This window comes from Pongo abelii, chromosome 11 (genome assembly GCF_028885655.2).
Source record: "Pongo abelii isolate AG06213 chromosome 11, NHGRI_mPonAbe1-v2.0_pri, whole genome shotgun sequence".
Classification (NCBI taxonomy): domain Eukaryota; kingdom Metazoa; phylum Chordata; class Mammalia; order Primates; family Hominidae; genus Pongo; species Pongo abelii.
The window spans coordinates 38113911-38134544 of NC_071996.2; the positions used below are offsets into that span (position 1 = coordinate 38113911).

General features: G+C 39.8%; 1 protein-coding gene across 1 annotated transcript in view; it reads right to left on the bottom strand.

Moving 5' to 3' along the window:
• Positions 1-1808: 1808 nt before the first annotated feature.
• Positions 1809-20634, bottom strand: part of MCM6 (minichromosome maintenance complex component 6) — a 36329-nt gene continuing 17503 nt past the window's right edge. The window contains exons 10-17 of the mRNA XM_002812444.6: positions 19236-19343; positions 18062-18217; positions 14171-14299; positions 12783-12944; positions 9419-9554; positions 7624-7779; positions 5921-6060; positions 1809-2317 (exon numbers count right to left, since the gene is read on the bottom strand). Coding sequence (XP_002812490.2) covers positions 2201-2317; positions 5921-6060; positions 7624-7779; positions 9419-9554; positions 12783-12944; positions 14171-14299; positions 18062-18217; positions 19236-19343 — 1104 coding nt within the window. The 3' untranslated portion in view covers positions 1809-2200. The remainder of the gene's footprint in view (positions 2318-5920; positions 6061-7623; positions 7780-9418; positions 9555-12782; positions 12945-14170; positions 14300-18061; positions 18218-19235; positions 19344-20634) is intronic.

Consider the following 20634-nt stretch of genomic DNA (forward strand, 5'->3'; position numbering starts at 1 on the left):
AACATCTTGCATATTAAACACTTCGGTTGGTTTTACATTTTTGTGTTGCAAACAATGCTGCAAATGAATATCCTTATATACAGGCTGGGCATGGTCAATCACGCCTGTTTTGCCAGTACTTTTGGAGGCTGAGACTGTAGGACTGCTTGAGCCCAGGAGCTTGAGGCCAGTCTGGGCAACATGGGGAGATCATGTCTCAAAAAAAAATGGTTTTTGATTGATTGAAATGCAAATTGTCTTCCAAGTTAAATTTTACATATAGTTAGATGTGTGCCTGTATCTGTCTGCCTTGCTAATGCCTATTATAAAACTTTTACATTTTTGATACTTTGACGTAAATATTATGTGCTTTTTCTGATTATTTAAGAAGTGAAGCTCTTCTTGTTAATTGGGCATTTTTCTTCTGAGTTTTATCTTATTACTGATATAGGAATTCTTAATGGGAGTTTGGATATCACATACTAAAACGTGATAGAAAAATTTTCCCATCTTTTAATTTGGTTTATAGTTTTCTTTTTTAAAATAGATTCCCATGACTTTCCATAGACTGTAGAGGGTGAAGCCTGGGAATCTTTTGTTGTTGTTGTTGTTGCCACCCAAGCTGGAGGGCAGTGGCATGATCTCAGCTCACTGCAACTTCCACCTCTTGGGTTCAAGCAATTCTCCTGCCTCAACCTCCCGAGTAGCTGGGATTACAGGTGTCCACCACCATGCCTGGCTAATTTTTGTATTTTTAGTAGAGACAGGTTTTCTCCACGTTGGCCAGGCTTGTCTCGAACTCCTGACCTCAGGTGATCTACTCACCTCAGCCTCCCAAAGTGCTGGGATTACAGGCATGAGCCACCGTGCCTAGCCTTTTTCTTTCTTAAGTGAAAGCAAGCCTATTAGGAAAGTAAAGGAATAAAAAATGGTTACTACGTCGGCAGGGCAGCCTAAAGATACATGATACCAGTCTTCTTATAAAAATCCCATGACAAATCTACTTGAGTATTCATTCTTGTTTTTAATGTTTGTCATTTATTTTTAAAATACTTAATTGTACATACTTGCGGAGTACATTTTGACAAGGTTTCATACAAGTTGATTCCACGGAAAGAGATAATTATTGGGAGAAACGTGTTTAAATCATTGTTTTAACCTATATTAATCTGTCTTGCTTTCTACTAATAGATTTGTGGCTGCTCAAATTCACATTGCACTGGAAAGCTCAGACATCAAGGCAAGTTGAGTACTCATGGGTATTAGACTGTCCCACGTGGGCCTTAGCCTCAGACAGTTATTTTGCTTTTGTGACCTTTAACATACTTTGTGATTTAATGAATGCCATCTGTTGTTAAAAGCTGCAACACAGGAACTGCTCCACCTCATGAACATGCTGATCATAGCTAAGTCTCAGGAACTGTTAGCATCATAAACGGTAATAATTTTTCCTGGAAGACCATAAAATTTGGAGATAGCTTGTAATATAGCAAATGACCTATTTCCCCTAAAAAAGCAATTTGAAAACAATCCTGAGAAATTACCCTTAGGACACAGAAGTAAAATAAATTATTAAAGAGCAATTTTTAAAAAGTATAATAAACTTTTATAAACTTAAAAAAAAAAAACTGGAATTAACCTTGGAAAGTCATCTCCAAGGCCTCTAGCTTTCATATGAATTCTCTAATGACTCCTTCTCATAGAAACCTAATCCATAATACCACAGTTCTACCCCTTCACTCCAGGTTAAGCAAAAAGCGAAAGTCTCACATTCACAAGTAGATGGAAGCAATAATCAGGGTACAGTAGAAAGAAATCCAATAGACAACTTCAGAACAAGTTATTTTATTTTGATGAATAAAAGCAGTAGCTGGCAATTGAAAAAAAGTTATTTGCTCAGTAAGACAGCACATACCTTAAAAGTAATGGGCCTTTTCTTACACCTGAAAACAAAGGCATTGGTTATAGAGACTACACATTATTTGGTTCCAACTTCACTGGGACAGGAAACACACCAAAGGAAGTGCTGAAGCCTGTGTTGGTATGAAACCTGTGATGAATGTGACACACAGGACCATCAACTCAATTCTTGTTTCTGAAAACAAATCTTGGAAGCATCACTTCCAGAAACATTTCTGTCCCTAGCAGAGCTCCAGCCAGGCTCCAGGCCACGAGGTGCTGTGCCACAGTTCCTCAGCTCTGGTCAGTTACTTTCACTATCTCAATCTTCAAGCAAGTAGTTAGGGTTAACCACCAAGTAGGGATCTTCTTCATAGCTCTCACTTCCCTCTGTGGAGCCTTTCAATCCAGCCTGGGTGAGCTCAATTAGAACATGATCCTGTGAAAACACAAATATTTGTCCTCAGGTTTCAAGCAGTATTACACCAATGTCCAGATATACAAGACTTGACCCTTCTTCCGAGTGTTTGCTATCAACACTTTCTTTCATTTCCCAACTAGAAACTCCTAAGAAAAGGACCACACTTTAAAAATCACTATCAGTGCTCTGCTAAACCCTGTTCCTAGTAGGATGCTGACCTTTTCATACCATAAACCCCTTGTGGAAAATTAAGAAATACTTAAATATATTACATCAAATGCTTGTAAATACAACTTCAAAAAAGGAAGTAATGCTTGAATTTTAAGGTTAAACAACTCTGCAAAATCTTCTAATTAATTGGAAGTCTGTTTCATACTTAATATCATTCAGCAATTTTTAATTACTGACCACTGAACTTTTTCATATACCACCATTTCAGAGTTAGGAGAAGAATCTATGAAAATTCATCTGAAAAATTTTTCACTCTGAGCTAATAAAAAAAAAGGTAGAACATGCCATCTGGCTTAAAATCTTGATGACAGATTTTAAGCCCACAATATAATTATAGGTTAGTCAAAAATGTCCACAAATGAGAAGAACTCCTAGCCAAGCCCATAGAAAGGAACTCAGGAAACTGTGATTTGATCCTAAGAAGTTTGGCAAGGCTCCACAGTATAAACACTGAAGCCACTAAGGGGGACTGGACACTTTTTAAAAAAATTGCCCTTTCAAATCTACCCCTGAAGTTAGATTGGACACTTTCAAGCACTCACTCTATGTGTTAACATACCTTCATAGGAAGCATCGTATCTCATCAGCACAGTATAAGCTCTCTAGTTTTCTGTAGCAAATTAGTTCAGGTGGTAAGCCAAATTTTAAAAGGTAATCCAGGCTGAGCGCAGTAGCTCATGCCTGTAATCCCAGCACTTTGGGAGGCTGAGGCGGGTGGATCACCTGAGGTCAGGAGCTTGAGACCAGCCTGGCCAACATGGTGAAACACCATCTCTACTAAAAATACAAAAATTAGCTAGGTGTGGTGGCGGGCACCTGTAATCCCAGCTACTCTGGAGGCTGAGATCAGAGAATCATTTAAACCCAGAAGGCGGAAGTTGCGGCGAGCTGAGATCACGCTACTGTACTCCAGTCTGGGCAACAGAGCAAGACTCTGTCTCAAAAGATAAATAAATAAATAAATAAATAAATAGGTAATTCAAGTTTAGATCAGTTAGCTTCACAGTGTGTTCCAAAGTCCTGAAGCAGATTCCTTGCCTGGGTCGTTTTACTTTACGTCGATCCCAAGGAGCACATAGACATGTCCCACCACTAGAAAAGCAACTCTGGACCCTGATCTGAGTAGCTGTTCTTACACCTCCCTACCCCCCAATAATCACACACTGATCTACCTTCACAGGAAAACGGTTTTTGAGAAGACACAACTCTAATACATGACCTCTGTAATATTTATATAGTGAGCCCTGTGAATTGGCACGACAGTTAAATCTCTGCCACATAATAGGAAAATGTAACCATTCAACATATATTTGATCCTGCTATGTGCCAGGTACCACTGTAGCTCCTGGGGCAAAGTCTCTACCCTCACAGAGCTTATATTCCATAACAGACAAACTAACCACTTAAATAAAGAATATACTGCTGGGCCATGTTAAACATTATGAAGAAATACAAGGCAGGGTGACAGCAAGAGCAGAAGGCTACTATTTTGGCAGGCTAGCAAGAAAGCTTTCTTTGAAGAGGTAACATTTGAGCAGACATTGGAGAGGAGGAGGATATCTAGGGAAACGGACAAAGGGTGAGTGCAAAGGCCCTCATATTTGGTGTGTCTAGGTAACAAGGCCAGTGTCACTGGGGTGAAATGGGTACGCACAAGACTGCTGTGAAATTAGGTGAATGAGGGGACAGGGGTTACACTGTATAATAGTTCTGCAGGCCATGACAAGGAGGCTGAATTTCCTTCTACTGTGAGAGAAGCACTGGAAGGGAGGGTAGTAAAATAATCTGATTTATATTTTAAAAAGACTTATCTGGCTGCTGAGCAAGAAGCCAATACAAAAAAAAGGACAATTATGAGGCTTCTGCAACAGTCCATGCCTGGTGGCTTGGGTGGGCTGGTGAAGGCGGTAAAAAGAGAACAGAAAATATACACACACTGAAGCTGGGGGTCAGAGGATTTGCTGCTGAAGAGGAGTTGTGAGGGGAGAGTGGAATCAAGGAGTCAAAGACAATTCCAAGGCGTTTGGCCTATAGCAATTGAGTAAGAACAACTCAACTGCAAACAGGGAAGAACAACTCTGTTTTTGAACACATTAAGCACGAGATGCCTGTTAAACGCTCATCAGTAGGCAACCAGCTCTATACATCTGGAGTTTACAGGAGTGGTGAGAGCTGGTGACATAAATGTGGAAGTCATCAGTAGATGGATAAGTTCATAAAACCAAATGAGATCACTTAGGTAATGAATGTAAACTATCTGAGAGTAAAGTAAGAAAAGACTCAGGCCAGGCACGGCGGCTCACGCCTGTAATCCCAGCAGTTTGGGAGGCCAAAGTGGGCGTATTGCCTGAGGTTAGGAGTTCTAGATCAGCCTGGCCAACATGGCAAAACCCCGTCTCTACTAAAAAAAAAAAAAAAATTAAAAAATTAGCTGGGCATGGTGGCAGGCACCTGTAATCCTACTTGGGAGGCTGAGACAGGAGAATCCCTTGAACCCAGGAGGCGGAAGCTGCAGTGTGCTGTGCCACTGCACTCCAGCATGGGCAACAAGAGCGAAACTCTTGTCTCAAAACAAAACAAAACAAAACAAACAAAAAAACACCATTCAGGGAAAGAGACTAAGAGGGAATAACCAGTGAGAAAGAAGCCCCAGGAGGATACAGTGACTCAGAACCAAGTGAGGAAGACAGTATTTGTAGGAGTGATCGACTGTGACAAAGCTGTGGACAGGCTGAGTACTGAGAATGGCCAGCTGACAGGAGTGGAGAGAAGGTATGCGATGGGCCTGTGAGAGAGTGAGGCAAAGAACTGACCCGGGAAAATGAATTGCACTGGGCAGTGCTGTCATGAGGTTGATGAGACAGTAAGAACTGTCCACTTGAAATTTCTGGTCATCGATTTAAATAAGACTGGGCTCATAATTGTATGCTTTTCTCCAGATACTTTCAGCTGCTTAGATAAGGATACAAAAAAAAAAAAGTTATATTTAACCAAGTCTGGGGTTTCGCCAAGCAAGTAAGACAAAAGATTGATTATTGGGTTGGGTAAGGTGGGAACTAAGGATGTGAGGAAAATGAAACATAGAAAGTAGGTGACAGCAGTACGACCAAGGGTGAATATGAGGGTGGGAAACAGAAGCTTAAAACACCTAACTAGTAAGACCTCAATCCCACCTTCTGAGATTTAACCTAAATTCTGCTTGTTTCAGCAGAGGAAATAAGTCATTTACCTGCTGTTAATTCTCTCTTATTTTACAACTCATACTTCTGACTACACTCCAATGATTCAAAACAAACAAAGGTCAAAAAAATTTTCACTAGTGAACCTGCAGATACAGGGCATGAACTCCCTCCCTCCCTGATACCAGAGCACGCGCACTTCTGCACCTACATAGTGTGTGAGTCGATGAATAACTTTCTCTATGATTCTTTTTTTATTTATAAGTTCTTCTTCAGAGTCTATCTCTGATTCGATTTCCTTCAAGTACCAGTTAACAAGCTCGCTCCTCTTTAATGCTGACTCGTCCTCTTCTGCAACAAAAAAACACATTCAAATTATCCTAGCAACTCGTACTGTCAGTCCTTGGTTAAATCTCTGCCACATATACAACAAGATAATGTACAGATTAGATAAATGTCAAGCCGTCCGAAAGTACATCTGGTGACATAAGGTCCGCAATGTTCTAGCATAAGCCTGAAATAACAAGTCGTATCACTTGTATTAAAGCATGCCTTATTTTATCCATAAGGAGAGAAACCTAATAAAATAGATTATAAGAAATACGTTTCTTAAAGCTATTAAGATTTCAAAGTATGAAGGTCTTTTCTTCATCTTCTTATGCTTCACCACCTCTGAGAATGTTTGCCAACAGAAACTAAAAGCATAAATTAGGAATGAAGCAACAGCAAGCAAAAATTCTGAAATATAACAACTTTTCCTCTGTAGAAAGGGGAAGCCTTTATGGAACTGGAGTTTAGTAAGAAGTAAAACTCATGAGTATTCACTCAAAATAAAAAATTACCTGTTTGTTTTAGCAAGGTTCATCTTACTAAGTGAACTGCCTGCTGCTTTTAACAAGTCCAAGGTCTACCAGACTTTTAGAAAGTCCTGGTAGAACCCTCAACACATAGGAAATGTTTGGACCTGGATAACATAACTGTCATAAAACTCAACTTCTGCTATGTTTAAAACTTAGTTGTATGAGGGAGAAAGAGAATAATGATATACAACATGAATCAAGAACACCCTGAGTTCCCAAATCATTTTGTGTGAGACGGGAATGAGGACAAAAGCTGAGGCGTCCTAGTGGCCACTTTGTTGCCTTCTCTCCTACTAGTCTAAAGTTCCCAGGGGAACAAGGGCAGAAACTACAATCTCTTGTTCTCTTCTTTCATAGCAGAGCAAATACTGTGATGACAAAATATTCCAGGAAGCCAGCACAAGCCATCCTTGAGGCTTTTAATCAAGAATTATCTGATGCTTAACTATCAAGTAGAAGTTTAGGTTCAACATCTTGAATTCATCATTTTTCCTTCTGCTTTGTAGTTAAGGCTGGATGATAAAACTTTGAATAGCATGGTAAAGCAGTTAAGGGTAGGAAGCGTACCAGTGTCCAGATGCCACACTTTACCAATAACTAGATGAGGATTTTACTCCATTTCTAGTCTGCAATGACCTTTTGATAGTATAGATTTCTAGGCTCAGTTAATTACTGTTAAAATATTACTGTTAAAATATACCCTAGGGGTCCAGCTGTTTTAAACAGGACCATTGAAAGGGAATAGTAACTTTGCATTTGTAAAAAATTTGTATGTGCTGCTTCATATGTTATCAGGTCCCAAAATTATTAAAATAGGCCCAGAATGTTAAAATGATGGACCTACAAATCTTTGCCTGACAATAAGCTTGTGAAGAAATGTTCAGGCTGGCAGGTATGCTGATACTCCACAAATTTACTTTGCTAAAGTGAGTTTATCTAACAACTTATCCTCTCTTCCGACAGAACAACACGAAGTTTGGCAATCACAAGTGGCCTATGTGAACAGAGCTTACAGAGGTGACCGAGCATGTAAGCAGTACCAGGTAAGCCTCACCTTCTTCCACCTTTCTGAGGTGAAGCACAATAAGGTTAGAGATTCGGCAGTACTCAGAGAAGCCCAGCCTTAAGGAAGCTTTGGGAGCAGACTCTTGATTTATGTCTTCACTGTAGCCATTGATCCCATTCACAGGAGCAGGGCTGTCAGCATGACCTAAGTGAAAAATTGACCACCTGAATCTTATTTTTGTGCCCTTAACATCCCCTTGTCAAGCATTTACAAATACACTACTTATATTTAATACTGATTTTTTCACTTTTAAAAATTATTATTATTTTAGAGACAGGGTCTTGCTATGTTGCCCAGGCTGGTCTCAAACTACTGGACTCAACTGATCCTCCTGCCTTGGTCTCCCAAGTGCTGGGATTACAGGTGTGGGCCACCACATCCAGCCTTAATACTAATTTTAAAACAAGCATACATTCCCACATGATCTCCTCTGCCAAAAAATAAAAATGAAAAACAAAATAAACCGGCTAGGTGCAGTGGCTCACGCCTGTAATCCCAGCACTTTGCGAGGCCAAGGTGGGCACATCATCCGAGGTCAGGAGTTTGAGACCAGCCTGGCCAACATGGTGAAATCCTGTCTATACTAAAAATACAAAAATTAGCTGGGCGTGGTGGTGGGTGCCTGTAATCCCAGCTACTCGGAAGGCTGAGGCAGGAGAATTGCTTGAACCCAGGAGGCAAAGGTTGCAGTGAGATGAGATTGCACCATTGTACTCCAGCCTGGGCAACAAAAGCAAAACCCCATCTCAAAAATAAAAAAACAAAAAACAAAAAACAAGCATACAGTTACACATAGTATATAATAATTTTCAAATAAATTACAAGCAAATATAAAAACTCTACTAGTAAAGACAAAAACTAACTTGGGAGGAATGCGAGGGATCAGAGATATAAAGATTTCACAATCTGAAAGTCCACTTGCAGTATTATATACAAACTAAAAAATTCTACCAGTCTGCGCAATATGACGAGATCCTGTCTCTAGAAAAAATTCTCAAAAAATTAGCCAGGAGTGGTGGCATGGGCATATGTCCCAGCTATTAGAGAGGCTGAGGGAGAAGGACTGCTTGAGCCCAGGAAGTTAAGGCTGCAGTGCCATGAGTGTACCAAGGCATTCAAGCCTGGGTGACAGAATGAGACCCCATCTCAAAATAAATAAAATTTCTAGTATTTTTCTGTTCTAATATGCTTGAAAAAATGTTTTTAATTCAGAAGCAAAACAACAACACAAATAAGGGTAAAACCCAGGGATTTATGTCTATTATCACCATTTTGGTGCCTTTTCTTTTAGTCTTTCAAATATATATATTTTTTGAGACAGAGTCCCACGCTGTCACCCAGGCTGTAGTGCAGTGGCACAATCTCGGCTCACTGCAACCTCCACCTCCCGGGTTCAAGCGATTCTCCTGCCTCAGCCTCCCGAGTAGCTGGGACTACAGGCAGCCACCACCACGCCTGGCTAATTTTTGCATTTTTAGTAGAGAAGGGGTTTCACCACATTAGCCAGGGTGGTCTCAAACTCCTGACCTTGTGATCCACACGTCTCAGCCTCCCAAAGTGCTGGGATTATAGGCGAGAGCCACCGTGCCCAGCCAAGTATATATATTTTATATCAACTAATTTCATTTTAACTTGTAAACAGTTAATAGAATTCAGTACCTGCTTTTTCCTTTTTGCTACCATAGACTTTATTAACCATCAGCAGGTGTATTTCTACCACATGACATCTCAGAAAATGTTCTGGTCCCTAACTCCAAAACAGTCACATGAACAAGTATCTCACCATTGATGCCACCAGCACCCTCATCTACCTCCATCTGGATCTCTTCCTCTTGATCTAGATTGACATCAGGTGTTTCCACACGGATGATTGATTTATTCAGTAACCGGAAAGCTTCCTTCACATGTTTAGGTTGGACCTAAACCAATAATGATGAAGCAATTAAGTTACTTTTTTTGATATACCAAACAGATTTTCTCCCAATGAAATCACAGTAGTATATATTTTGGTTTTCTCACAAGCACACACACTCTTACAGTGTTGCTTTGGTTTTCTCACAAACACCCTCTCTCATTCTCTCTCTTACACACACAGAGATAGCACTATAAATTCACCAGAATGGCTAAAATGACTGACAATATCAGGTGTTGGCAAGAAGGTAGAACAACTCTCATTCACAGTGGTGAAAACAGAAATTGACACAACTGTTTGGCAGAAAAACATGCATTAACCTATGACCCAACAATTCCACTCCTAAGTATGTACTTGTAGAAATATAAACATATATACATATCATATGAACCCAAAGACATATACATCCCATAAGAACTAGGCCAGGCACAGTGGCTCATGTCTATAATCCCAGCACTTTGGAAGGCAGAGGCAGGCGGATCACCTCAGGTTGGGAGTTTGAGACCAGCCTGACCAATATGGAGAAACCCCATCTCTACTAAAAATACAAAAAATTAGCTAGGCATGGTGGCACATGCCTGTAATCCCAGCTACTCGGGAGGCTGAGACAGAAGAATCGCTTGAACCTGGGAGGCAGAGGTTGCAATGAGCTGAAATTGTGCCATTGCACTCTAGCCTGGGTGACAGAGTGAGACTCCATCTCAAAAACAAAACAAAACAAAACAAAAACCAGCAATGAAACCAGCCAGAAAATGAAATGGAAAAAAAGGCTACTTCCAGTACCAACAAATATGATAAAATATCAAGAAATTCAACAAGAAACACTGAAAAACATATGAAGAAAAGTTTAAAGCACTACTCAGTGAAACAAAATACTTAAGTGGAAAGATAACGGTATTTGTGGTACTCAGAACTGTTCACAAATGTTTGCTCTTCTAATTCTGGGCACCAGGTAGGAAGGCATTTCTCTATCCACTTGAACTTAGGGGTGGCCATGTTAATTTCTCCAGCGAATGAAATGTGAGTATGTGTCATTTCTGGATAGAAGGTGGAGAAAGCACGTGGCTCACCACCTTCTCTTCCCTGCTTTCTGTTACCATGAAAGTGTATGTCAAGATCAAACCTTTATATCAGCCTGAATCTCTGAGTAACTTGACAAGGTGAGTCCCTTGGTGACCTAATGGATGTGTAGCACAAGCAAAAAAAAAATTGTTTTATGCAGCTGAGATTTTATAGTAGTACAACCTAACCTATTCTAAGTGCTATGTTACTGAATAGGAAAAATCATAAAGATGTTTTCAATTCTTCAAGTTAATATAAACTGAATGTTATACTGATAAAAAATACCAGGTTTTTCTTTAAAACAGAGCAAGCTGATTTCTAAGTTCCTAACGGCTGAAAGAGAACAATGCGCTGGAACTAGCCCTACATTTAAACTAGAAAGCCCCATAGATTAAAACATCATGGTACCAATGTAAGAGGAGCTGATAAGACTCAATGAAACAGAATGGAAAGTCCAAAAGGAGATCCTAACACACACAAAAATATATAATTAAGGCATGCCAAACCAGTGTCAAAAAGATGGATTGTTCAATAAATGGTGTTGGAACAACTAGAAAACTAGCTAGGTAAATAATGGGAGAATTTTTTTTAATCTTAGAGAAAGGCCTTTCTAACAAAAGTTTTGTTAATGGATGACGATTATGAACATATGAGACAGAAATAGCTCTTAAATATATGCAAATATACTAAATTTCATTCAGAAAATATATTTGTGTATATAATTTATGTGCATATATTTTAATATCCATGTGAATTTGCTATCTATTTGAAGACTAATTTTTAAAAATAGAACAAAATAAAAATCAATTAGAGACTGCCCTAAGACACATATCAGTTTTATGCAACTCATTTCAGGAACTATCACAATGAAAAAAAAGTACAAATGTTAACATAGTTTTAGAATGACCTTGTCCCAGGGTATCTTGCCTATCCAAATTCTGCACACCCTTCAGTGACTGGGTTTAAATGTCGGCACCTCCCTGAGTCCTCCTCCTTCTTTAGTAATAAAGTAATTCATCTCAGCACTCTGCTTGTGATGCTCTATTCTCCCTCTCATTGGTTTTTTTTTCTTTCCAACTTATATTTTAGGTTCAGGGGTACATATGCAGGTTTATTACATAGGTAAACTGTGTGTCATGGGGATTGGTATATAGATTATTTCATCACCCACGCTCTCTCATTTTTTACATGCTTAATTAAATACATGTCTTGTTCCCACCAGATTAGCAGCAATGGAAGGCAGGGGCTCTCATTCCTTTTTTGTTCCCTACAGGTGTTCCCTAAATATTAGGTGAATCAAAGAATATTAAATAACTTAGTGTGAAAGTACTTCATCAACAGTAAGTACCATATCAAAGAATTTGAAAATTTAGGGGAAAAAAGCCAAAAAATTAACCTGTGGGATAAAAGTAGTGATTGAAGTCAGAACAGTGGTTACTTCAGGGGAAGAGGGCTAAGACTGAAAAAAGGCAGGGGTTTGGAACTTTCTGAAATTATGGAAATGTTTTGGATCTTGAGCTGGGTATTCACAAGGATGTATGTGAAAAAACTCACCATGCCATACATTTCCCTTTTTATAAATTATACCTCAGTCATACTGTAAAAAAAAGCCAAATCCCCTTTTCAAAGAAAACCTCACATCAAACCTATTAATAAAACTAGGAAAAAGCAGGGCTGCTTTGGTTGAAGCGAAGATGGGACGCTTGAATGCCCTTTCGTACTACTCCCCTTTTACCCCGTTAATACCCACTGACCTATCCTCGTGGAATGCAGGGCTCAAAGAACAATCTAAAAATCAAACATTATACAAATGCAACCTAAGGACGAAAGTTCCTTTGAGGCCAGGGGCTACATTATCTTATCTGTATTGCCAGCGCAGAGGCCTACTAGTATATTGTGGGGTCTAAGTACATTTTTCCTGAATGAAAGGTATTAAATGGTAACTTACGTCTTTATGCACTCTATAACCTATGACGTGATCATCTCCGTCTAACAACTACACTCAAATGCTTAACAAGCTTTTTAAAGGGAAGAATTCCATGGTCCTATGAGCACTCAACAGTTACATAAAAATATATTTGCGGTGAATTCTAGTATGTCCCATACCAAAGATTAAAAACATGCAACAAATCTGTTTATCTCTGCTCTCATCATATCAAAGTGACTCTGATACCTCATCACAGCAGTGCATCCGAGCCATAGCTTCAGAGAGACGAATCATGCTCTCAAGCTGTCGCACTGTAATCCTCCACGAAGACTTGGTCACTCCAGAACCATCTCTCTGGCGGAGATGTTTATATTGTTCCACAATGAAGTCCTCTGACTCTTTGGAAATCTGTTTCAGATCATCACTCAAGTTAGAGAAACATTTCTATTTGATGAGAGCTACGGTAAACCTAAGTTTAAGAGCCTTCCAGGTGGAAACATTTAGGGACCCAAGAGGGTTGAAACTTTGAGAAGCCAGTGACAATAAATTACTATTGTAATGTCTTTCAAAAGAAACTAATATTAAGGAGGCTTGTGAATTCCATGTTACTAATTTTATGAACCTGAAAAAAGGCTTAGTATTTAAGCAAATGACTATTTCTAAAAGCTGCTTAACAAGCTGAAGCAATGGAACAAGATGTAATGTCTTTTACACCTCAGGATGTCAATGCTCATTAAATAAATTAATGCTCAGTATTTGAGGCTCAATTAATTAACTCACACTCTTTGGGGGGAAAAAAGCTGTTTCAATAAACTTTATATCTAAAGGATCCTCAGCTTTTCAGAGCAAGGAATTCAGCATATTAAGGAAGCATGCCAAGGTTACAGAGGGATCAGTATATCAGTATGCAGTAATGGAGACCAGATGCTCTTTTTTACACAAGAATCACCCATAATCCTTAGTTTTAAATGATTAAATTTCTTTTGGGACAGTGAAAGCCAACTGGAATCTCAAGAATAATCAAGTGAAGATGATAAATGATCAATACCTAGTAACACCTTCCAGAAGTCAAGTTAGCCAACAGTGTGAAAATCTCAACCAGAATGAGTATTTTTTTTCCTTTTCATACCCTATTTTGGGAAAATGCCAAGCATTTGGGGGTTTATGTCCAGGTAAGAATCCTGGGTCCAGGACAGAGGCAGTCCAATACAATGCATCAATCACTGTAAAACAGTAATTTATATTTATCATAATGGCCTAGATGAATCCAATGTTTCCTTCAAAGAAAGATTCAACTATTGATTTAGGCAGATAGACAATTTTAACGTTCTTAGTAATGTTTGAAATAAAAGAATGTTCTAGATTATCCAGTTATCCAAAACTCTTCTCCTATACAAATCTTTTTATTACCACCGAACAAATAATGGAATTATTCAGAATTTTTTTTAAAGTTCCCTTTCTCAGCCCTCTCTGAAAAAACAAATTGCTGTTCCAGAAAAAAAAAAAAAAAAAAGTTGTAAAATTTAGGAACTAAGGTAGATGACAGGTTCAGTTAATTTCCATATAACACACTTACTTAAATTCCACTTTAATATACCCATTATACCTTATCCCAGTACAAAAGGGTAGGTTACCTTGGGTTTAAACTGTCTTGCAAAGAGAAGATATCTTCTGATATCATCGAGGGAATAGACACGATCAATTGATTCCTCAATTCTTGAATGCAAATCTACTATGCGCCTGGCAATGGCATAATCTGTAACCTAATTCAAAACAAGAAAATCACTTTGATAGTCACAGCAATATCTTCTCCAGACTATCCCAGGCAATAAGAAATGATTTATAGCCAAAAACAAGCTCTAATATGCCACTTAAAGAAGTATTAATGGGTACCAAGTTTCTAATGAAAGTTTGGGAACAGGTGGATTTAAAATCAAACTTTTAAATGTATACCATTGCCCCACTCTAAAACTATACCTGAAGGAATTAATTGGCTTTAAAAACAATAGCAGGGTAAAGTGCAGTGGCTCACACTTGTAATCCCAACACTTTAGGAGACTGATGTGAGAGGAGAGCTTGAGGTCAAGAGCTTGAGACCAGTCAGGGCGACAAAGTGAGACCCTCCCTGTCTCTACAAAAAAATTAGCTGGGCATGGTGGTGCACATGTGTAATCCCAGCTACTCAGGCAGCCGAGGCAGGAGGATCACTTGAGCCCAGGAGGTTGAAAGGGCAGTGAAGCCATGATTGCACCACTGCACTCCAGCCTGGGCAACAGAGCAAGCCTTGTCTCAAAAACAAAACAACAAAAATAGCAGAACTAACATTTACAGGGCCCTCTGTGTATGGGACACTGTTGTCTTAGGCAGGTCTTAGAAGAATTAACTTATGCAATCCTCACAAAAATTTTATTAGGTAAATGATATTATCCCCATTTTATACATGGGCAAATTGAGGCCTAGGAAGGTTAAGTAATTTATCCAAGGTCACAGTTAAGTAGTGGAGCCAGGATTTGAACAGTCTAGCTTCAGAGACTGTGCTCTTAGCCACTAAATTTTGAAGATATTCATCCCAGAATACTGGGGGAAAAAAAAAAAAAAAAAAAGACCCCAAAATTTGCAACTTGCTCTCAAATGGTTCAGGAAAAAAGTGTGCAGATATATAGAGACAGTAAGCAATAAAGCAAACAGGGTAAAATGTTATTATGTGAATCACGTAAAGGGTATATGGGTGTTCTATGCACTATTCCATTTCTTGCAACTTTTCTGTAAGCTTGAAATTATTTCTAATTAAGAAGTTGGGCGGAACACAGTGGCTCATGCCTGTAATCCTAGCACTTTGAGAGGCCAAGGCTGGTGGATAGCTTGAGCTCAGGGGTTTAAGACCAGCCCGGGCAACATGGCAAAACTGTCTCTACAAAAAATACAAAAGTTAGCTGGGCATGGTGGCCTGCATCTGTAGTTCCAGCTGCTCAGGAGGCTTAGGTGGGAGGCTCGCTTGAGCCCAGGAGGCAGAGGTTGCAGTGAACTGAGATCATGCCACTGCAATCCAGCCTGGGCAATACAGCCAGACCCTGTCTCAAAATAAATAACTAAAATAAAACAGGCTGGGCGCAGTGGCTCACGCCTGTAATCTCAGCACTTTGGGAGGCCGAGACAGGGGGATCACCTGAGGTCAGGAGTTTGAGACCAGCCTGGCCAATAAAGTGAAACCCCGTCTCTACTAAAAATACAAAAATTAGCCGGGCATGATGGCACATGCCTGTGATCCCAGCTACTCAAGAGGCTGAGGCAGGAGAATTACTTGAACCTGAGAGGCGGAGGTTGCAGTGAGGTGAGACGGCACCACTGCACTCCAGCCTGGGTAACAGAGTGAGACTCAATCTCAAAAAAAAAAAAAGAAAGAGAAAAAGAAAAGGCTTTTTGGCCAGGTACGGTGGCACATGCCTATAATCCCAACACTTTGGGAAGCTGAGGTGGGCAGATTGGTTGAGCTCGAGTTTGCAGCCAGCCTGGGCAACATGGCAAAATCCTGTTTCTACAAAAAAACTCAAAAGTCAGCCAGACACAATGGTGCACATGTGTGGTCCCAGCTACTCGGGAGGCTGAGGTGGGAGGATTGCATTAGCCCAGGAGGCTGAGGCTGCAGTGACCCATGATCACGCCACTGCAGGAAAGAGTGGGACCGTCTCAAAAACAAAACAAGCCAGGTACGGTGGCTCACACCTGTAATCCCAACACTTTGGGAGGCTGAGGTGGGTGGATCACCTGAGGTCAGGTGTTCGAGACCAGCCTGGCCAACATCGTGAAACCCCGTCTCTAGTAAAAATACACAAAATTAGCCGGGCATGGTGGCACACGCCTATAATCCCAGCTACTCAGGAGGCTGAGGCGGAAGAATCACTTGAACCTAGGAGGCGGAGGTTGCAGTGAGCCAAGATCGTGCCACTGCACTCCAGTCTGGGCAACAGAGCGAGACTCCGTCACAAAACAAAACTAAACAAAACAGTTTTTAAAAAATCCTGAATGTTTTAAAGGTTTATAAATTGATATTTCAAAAGTTTATAACTTGATTGGCTACTAAAGCTACTTTAATGAATCATGAACAAACATAAATGTATGAAAATCAGACAACTCAATTATCTGGTGATTAAATATGTCTCTCTTGTGAAGGGAAAAAAAGTGAACCAAACCAAACCAAACCAAACCAGGTGTGATGGTGCAGGCCTATAATCTTGGCTACTCAGAAGGCTGAGGTAGTAAGGTGGTTTGAGGCCAAGAGTTCAAGACCAACACAAGTCTTGAACTTGTTGCTACAAAAGGATGAAAAAATTAACCAGGCATGGTGGTACACAGCTGTAGTCTCAGCTACTTGGGAGGCTGAGGCAGGAGGATCACTGGAACCCAGGAGATTGAGGCTGCAGTGAGCTATGATTGTGGCATTGCCTGGGTGACAGAGTAAGACTCTGTCGTTAAAAAATAGGGGACCAAGCCCTCCAACCACTCAAAATGGAAGGCTACTTTTATTTAGATAATATTTAAAGTTCCACTGTAATAAAGAGTTGTGCATTGTGCCCAATAAAATGTAGAACCTCAATGCTGAATGATTTAAAAAGTACAGCCTAAAATATTAGCTCCTACAAACTGTCATTTTATAGTTCTGTGGGCATGAGATGCATTGTTAAATATTTAAGTACAAATAACTCTAATAATTAAACTAACATATCAGAATCCAAGTAAATCTACATTTTTTCACTCAATCTTAAAAGTGAGGAAAAAAAGGTAAAATACGTTCAGCAACCTGATAGGAAAAAATACGAAGATAAATGACTCGTGATTAAAAAAAAGAAAAGAGATTTCTTTGGCATCCCAGTTTTTTTCAAGGTGACTGAAAAATAAAATAAAAGCCCAATCAACAAAACAAAAAATCGTATAAAAATCTTAAGAGTGTGGTTGGGGCCAGGTACAGTGGCTCACACCTATAGTCCCAACATTTTGGGAGGCTGAGGTGGGTGTGCATCACTGGAGGCCAGGAGTTCAAGACCAGCCTGACCAACATGGTGAGACCCTGTCTGTACTAAAAATATAAAAATTAGCCAGGCGTGGTGTTACATGCCTGTATTCCCAGCTACTTGGGAGGCTCAGACTCAAGAACTGCTTGAACCTGGGAGGTGGAGGGTGCAGTAGGCCAAGACTGTGCCACTGCACTCCAGCCCAGTCTCCAGTGAGAGGCTGTTTAAAAAAATAAAAAGTGTGGTTGGAAGTTAACTGTAACTTGTTTCCTTTTGAGAAATAAATAGTAACAAAACCTGAAAACTTAATATTCTTTAACACAATTAAGTGGAAGTGGCAATTCAAATGACTTTATTTTGAGTTGCTTACTAAACCCTTTGCCCGATCCTGTGCCATCCTGAGGGAAATCAAAGGCTGGTGCACATACATGCACCAGCTGTTGAGCAGTGTATCTTCCAGCCTTGTCTCACTCGATTACTCAAACTGGAAATAAAAAAGGAAGCTCATGGGGTTACCTCATTACATTCATCCACAAGGATAAAGAAGAGATCGAATCGGGACATGATGGGAGCTGACAAATTTATATTCTGTTTCAATGATTTTGATCTGTCATAGTGTCCACTGATTGGGTTTGCTGCTGCCAAAATGGATGTCCGGGCGTTCAGAGTAGCCTGACCACAAAAGAAAAGAATCTTAACAGGTTTAAACAGACACCAGCCAATAAATATATAACAACATGTTCAATCTCACCCATAATTAACTAAACGCAAACCAAAATAATGACATAACCTTTTTCACATAAACAGGAACTCCTATGTGATTTTGGTGGTATGACGTGCACACCGTTGAAGACATCAATTTGTTAGAAATTTCTCTTATAGCCAAATATAAGAGGATGTTGCATTCAAGGATGCTTACTACAATTTTGTTTGTAATACAAAACACTGAAAATGAACCAAATGTCACTCAACAGGAGTCTAAAGAATCAAGCTGTGGTATACACAATCGAATACGGGAAAGTAATAAAAAACCAAAGTTGATCTAATATGTGCTGGTAAAAGATTGCCAAAATAAAATTATGAAGTTAAACCAGCAGGAATGAAACTGTCGATATTATGCTTATTTATGTACAAAATATTCCTAAAAGGGGCACAAACTCAACAGATGCCTTTTTTTCTTCCTCCTAAAATTCCTTTTTATCCATTAGATACCTCTAAGTATCTACTGTTGCTGGGAGTTGCAGGGAAAGAATTGTCTTTTCAATTTACAATTGTGTACTGCTTAAAAGCTACTTGAATCTGTAGCTTTTAAAGTTTAGATTCTCCCTAGTGTTGGTTATACTGTCATACTTATTTTCATTTAAATAATCTGTTAATATAAATAAATATATACATATATAATCAATCTGTTGATCTTTGGTTATTTTTGTTACAATTGGAGCACGCTTTATCAAAGAAAATAGAAGATTTGTTCATGGACATTTTCCTCTATTATCACAGCAATACATTTACACAGTACTCTAAACAACATTTATAGTTTGAATAAATAATTCTCAGGGCTGTATTTTCCATTTTAATGAACAGCATTACACATTGAAGTAATGAATTTTATCCAGGTGAACTTCTCTAGTACTACATTAATCAACAAGGCTATGGACGATGCAGCAGAACAGAAGTAGATAACACATACCTTCACTCCTGCTTTAGTGATGGATATGGTCTGCTGTTCCATAGCTTCATGAATAGCAACTTGATCCCGCACGTCCATTTTATCAAATTCATCAATACAACACACACCCTATAACCAAACAAATCAAGCCTAAGAAGCTGTCTTTCAAGCTGGATGCATGGCTCACACCTGTAATCCCAGCACTTTGGGAGGCCAAGGCAGGAAGAATGCTTCATTAAGGCCAGGCATTTGAGGTTACAGTGAGCTATGATTGCCACTGTACTCCAGGTTGGGTGACAGAGTGAGACCCTGTCTCTTAAAAAACAACAACGGCCGGGTGTGGGGGCTCACACCTGTAATCCCAGCACCTTGGAAGGCTGAGGTGGGCTGATCATGAGGTCAGGAGTACGAGACCAGCCTGGCCAACATGGTGAAACCCCGCCTCTACTGAAAATACAAAAATTAGCCAGGTGTGGTGGCGTGCACCTGTAATCCCAGCTACTCGGGAGGCTGAGGCAGGAAAATTGCTTGAACCTGGGAGGCAGAGGTTGTAGTGAGCCAAGATTGCACCATTGCGCTCCAGCCTGGGCGACAGAGCAAGACTTCATCGCAAAAAACAAGAACAACAGTCTTTCAGAGGGAACATTACAAGTAAACTCACAAAGTCTGCTACCACAGGGACTCTTCTATTCTCCAAACAAGTAGAAGATAGGTAAGTGAAGATTCTTAACTCCCTTTTCTAAGGAAGATAATTCAACAGATCCTAAAGCTAGAAAGAACCATACAATTGACTTAAAACCAATTGCACAACTAAAAATATACACTTACTGTACTTGTACTCAACATCAAAACCTTGTGTCAACTCAGGATTGATTTTATACTTACAACTTATATACACAGCTACCGATCTAAACTAGTCACAGCAAACACACGTGCTCAGGACATGCTGATCAACTATCACAATTTTAAATTCTAAATGAAGAAAACTATGAATTATTTACTAAAGAATGCTGGGTTTGTTTTGGTTTTTTTTGAGACAGAGTCTCGCTCTGTCGCCCAGGCTGGAGTGTAGTGGTGCAATCTCGGCTCACTGCAGCCTCCACCTCCTGGGTTCAGTGATCCTCCCACCTCAGCCTCTTGAGTAGCAGGGACCACAGGCACCCGCCACCACGCCCGGCTAATTTTTGTATTTTTAGTAGAGAAGATGGGGTTTCGCCATGTTGGCCAGGCTGGTCTCGAACTCCTGACCTCAGGTGATCCACCCACCTCGGCCTCCCAAAGTACTGGGACAAAGGTGTGAGCCACTGCACCCAGCTGAGAATGCTGTTTTTAAGGACATTTTTTTAATGGTAACTTATAGGCCTTTACTGATAGAGTAGGGGTATTCTGACTTCTTTACACTGAAGAGCGTAAAATGTTC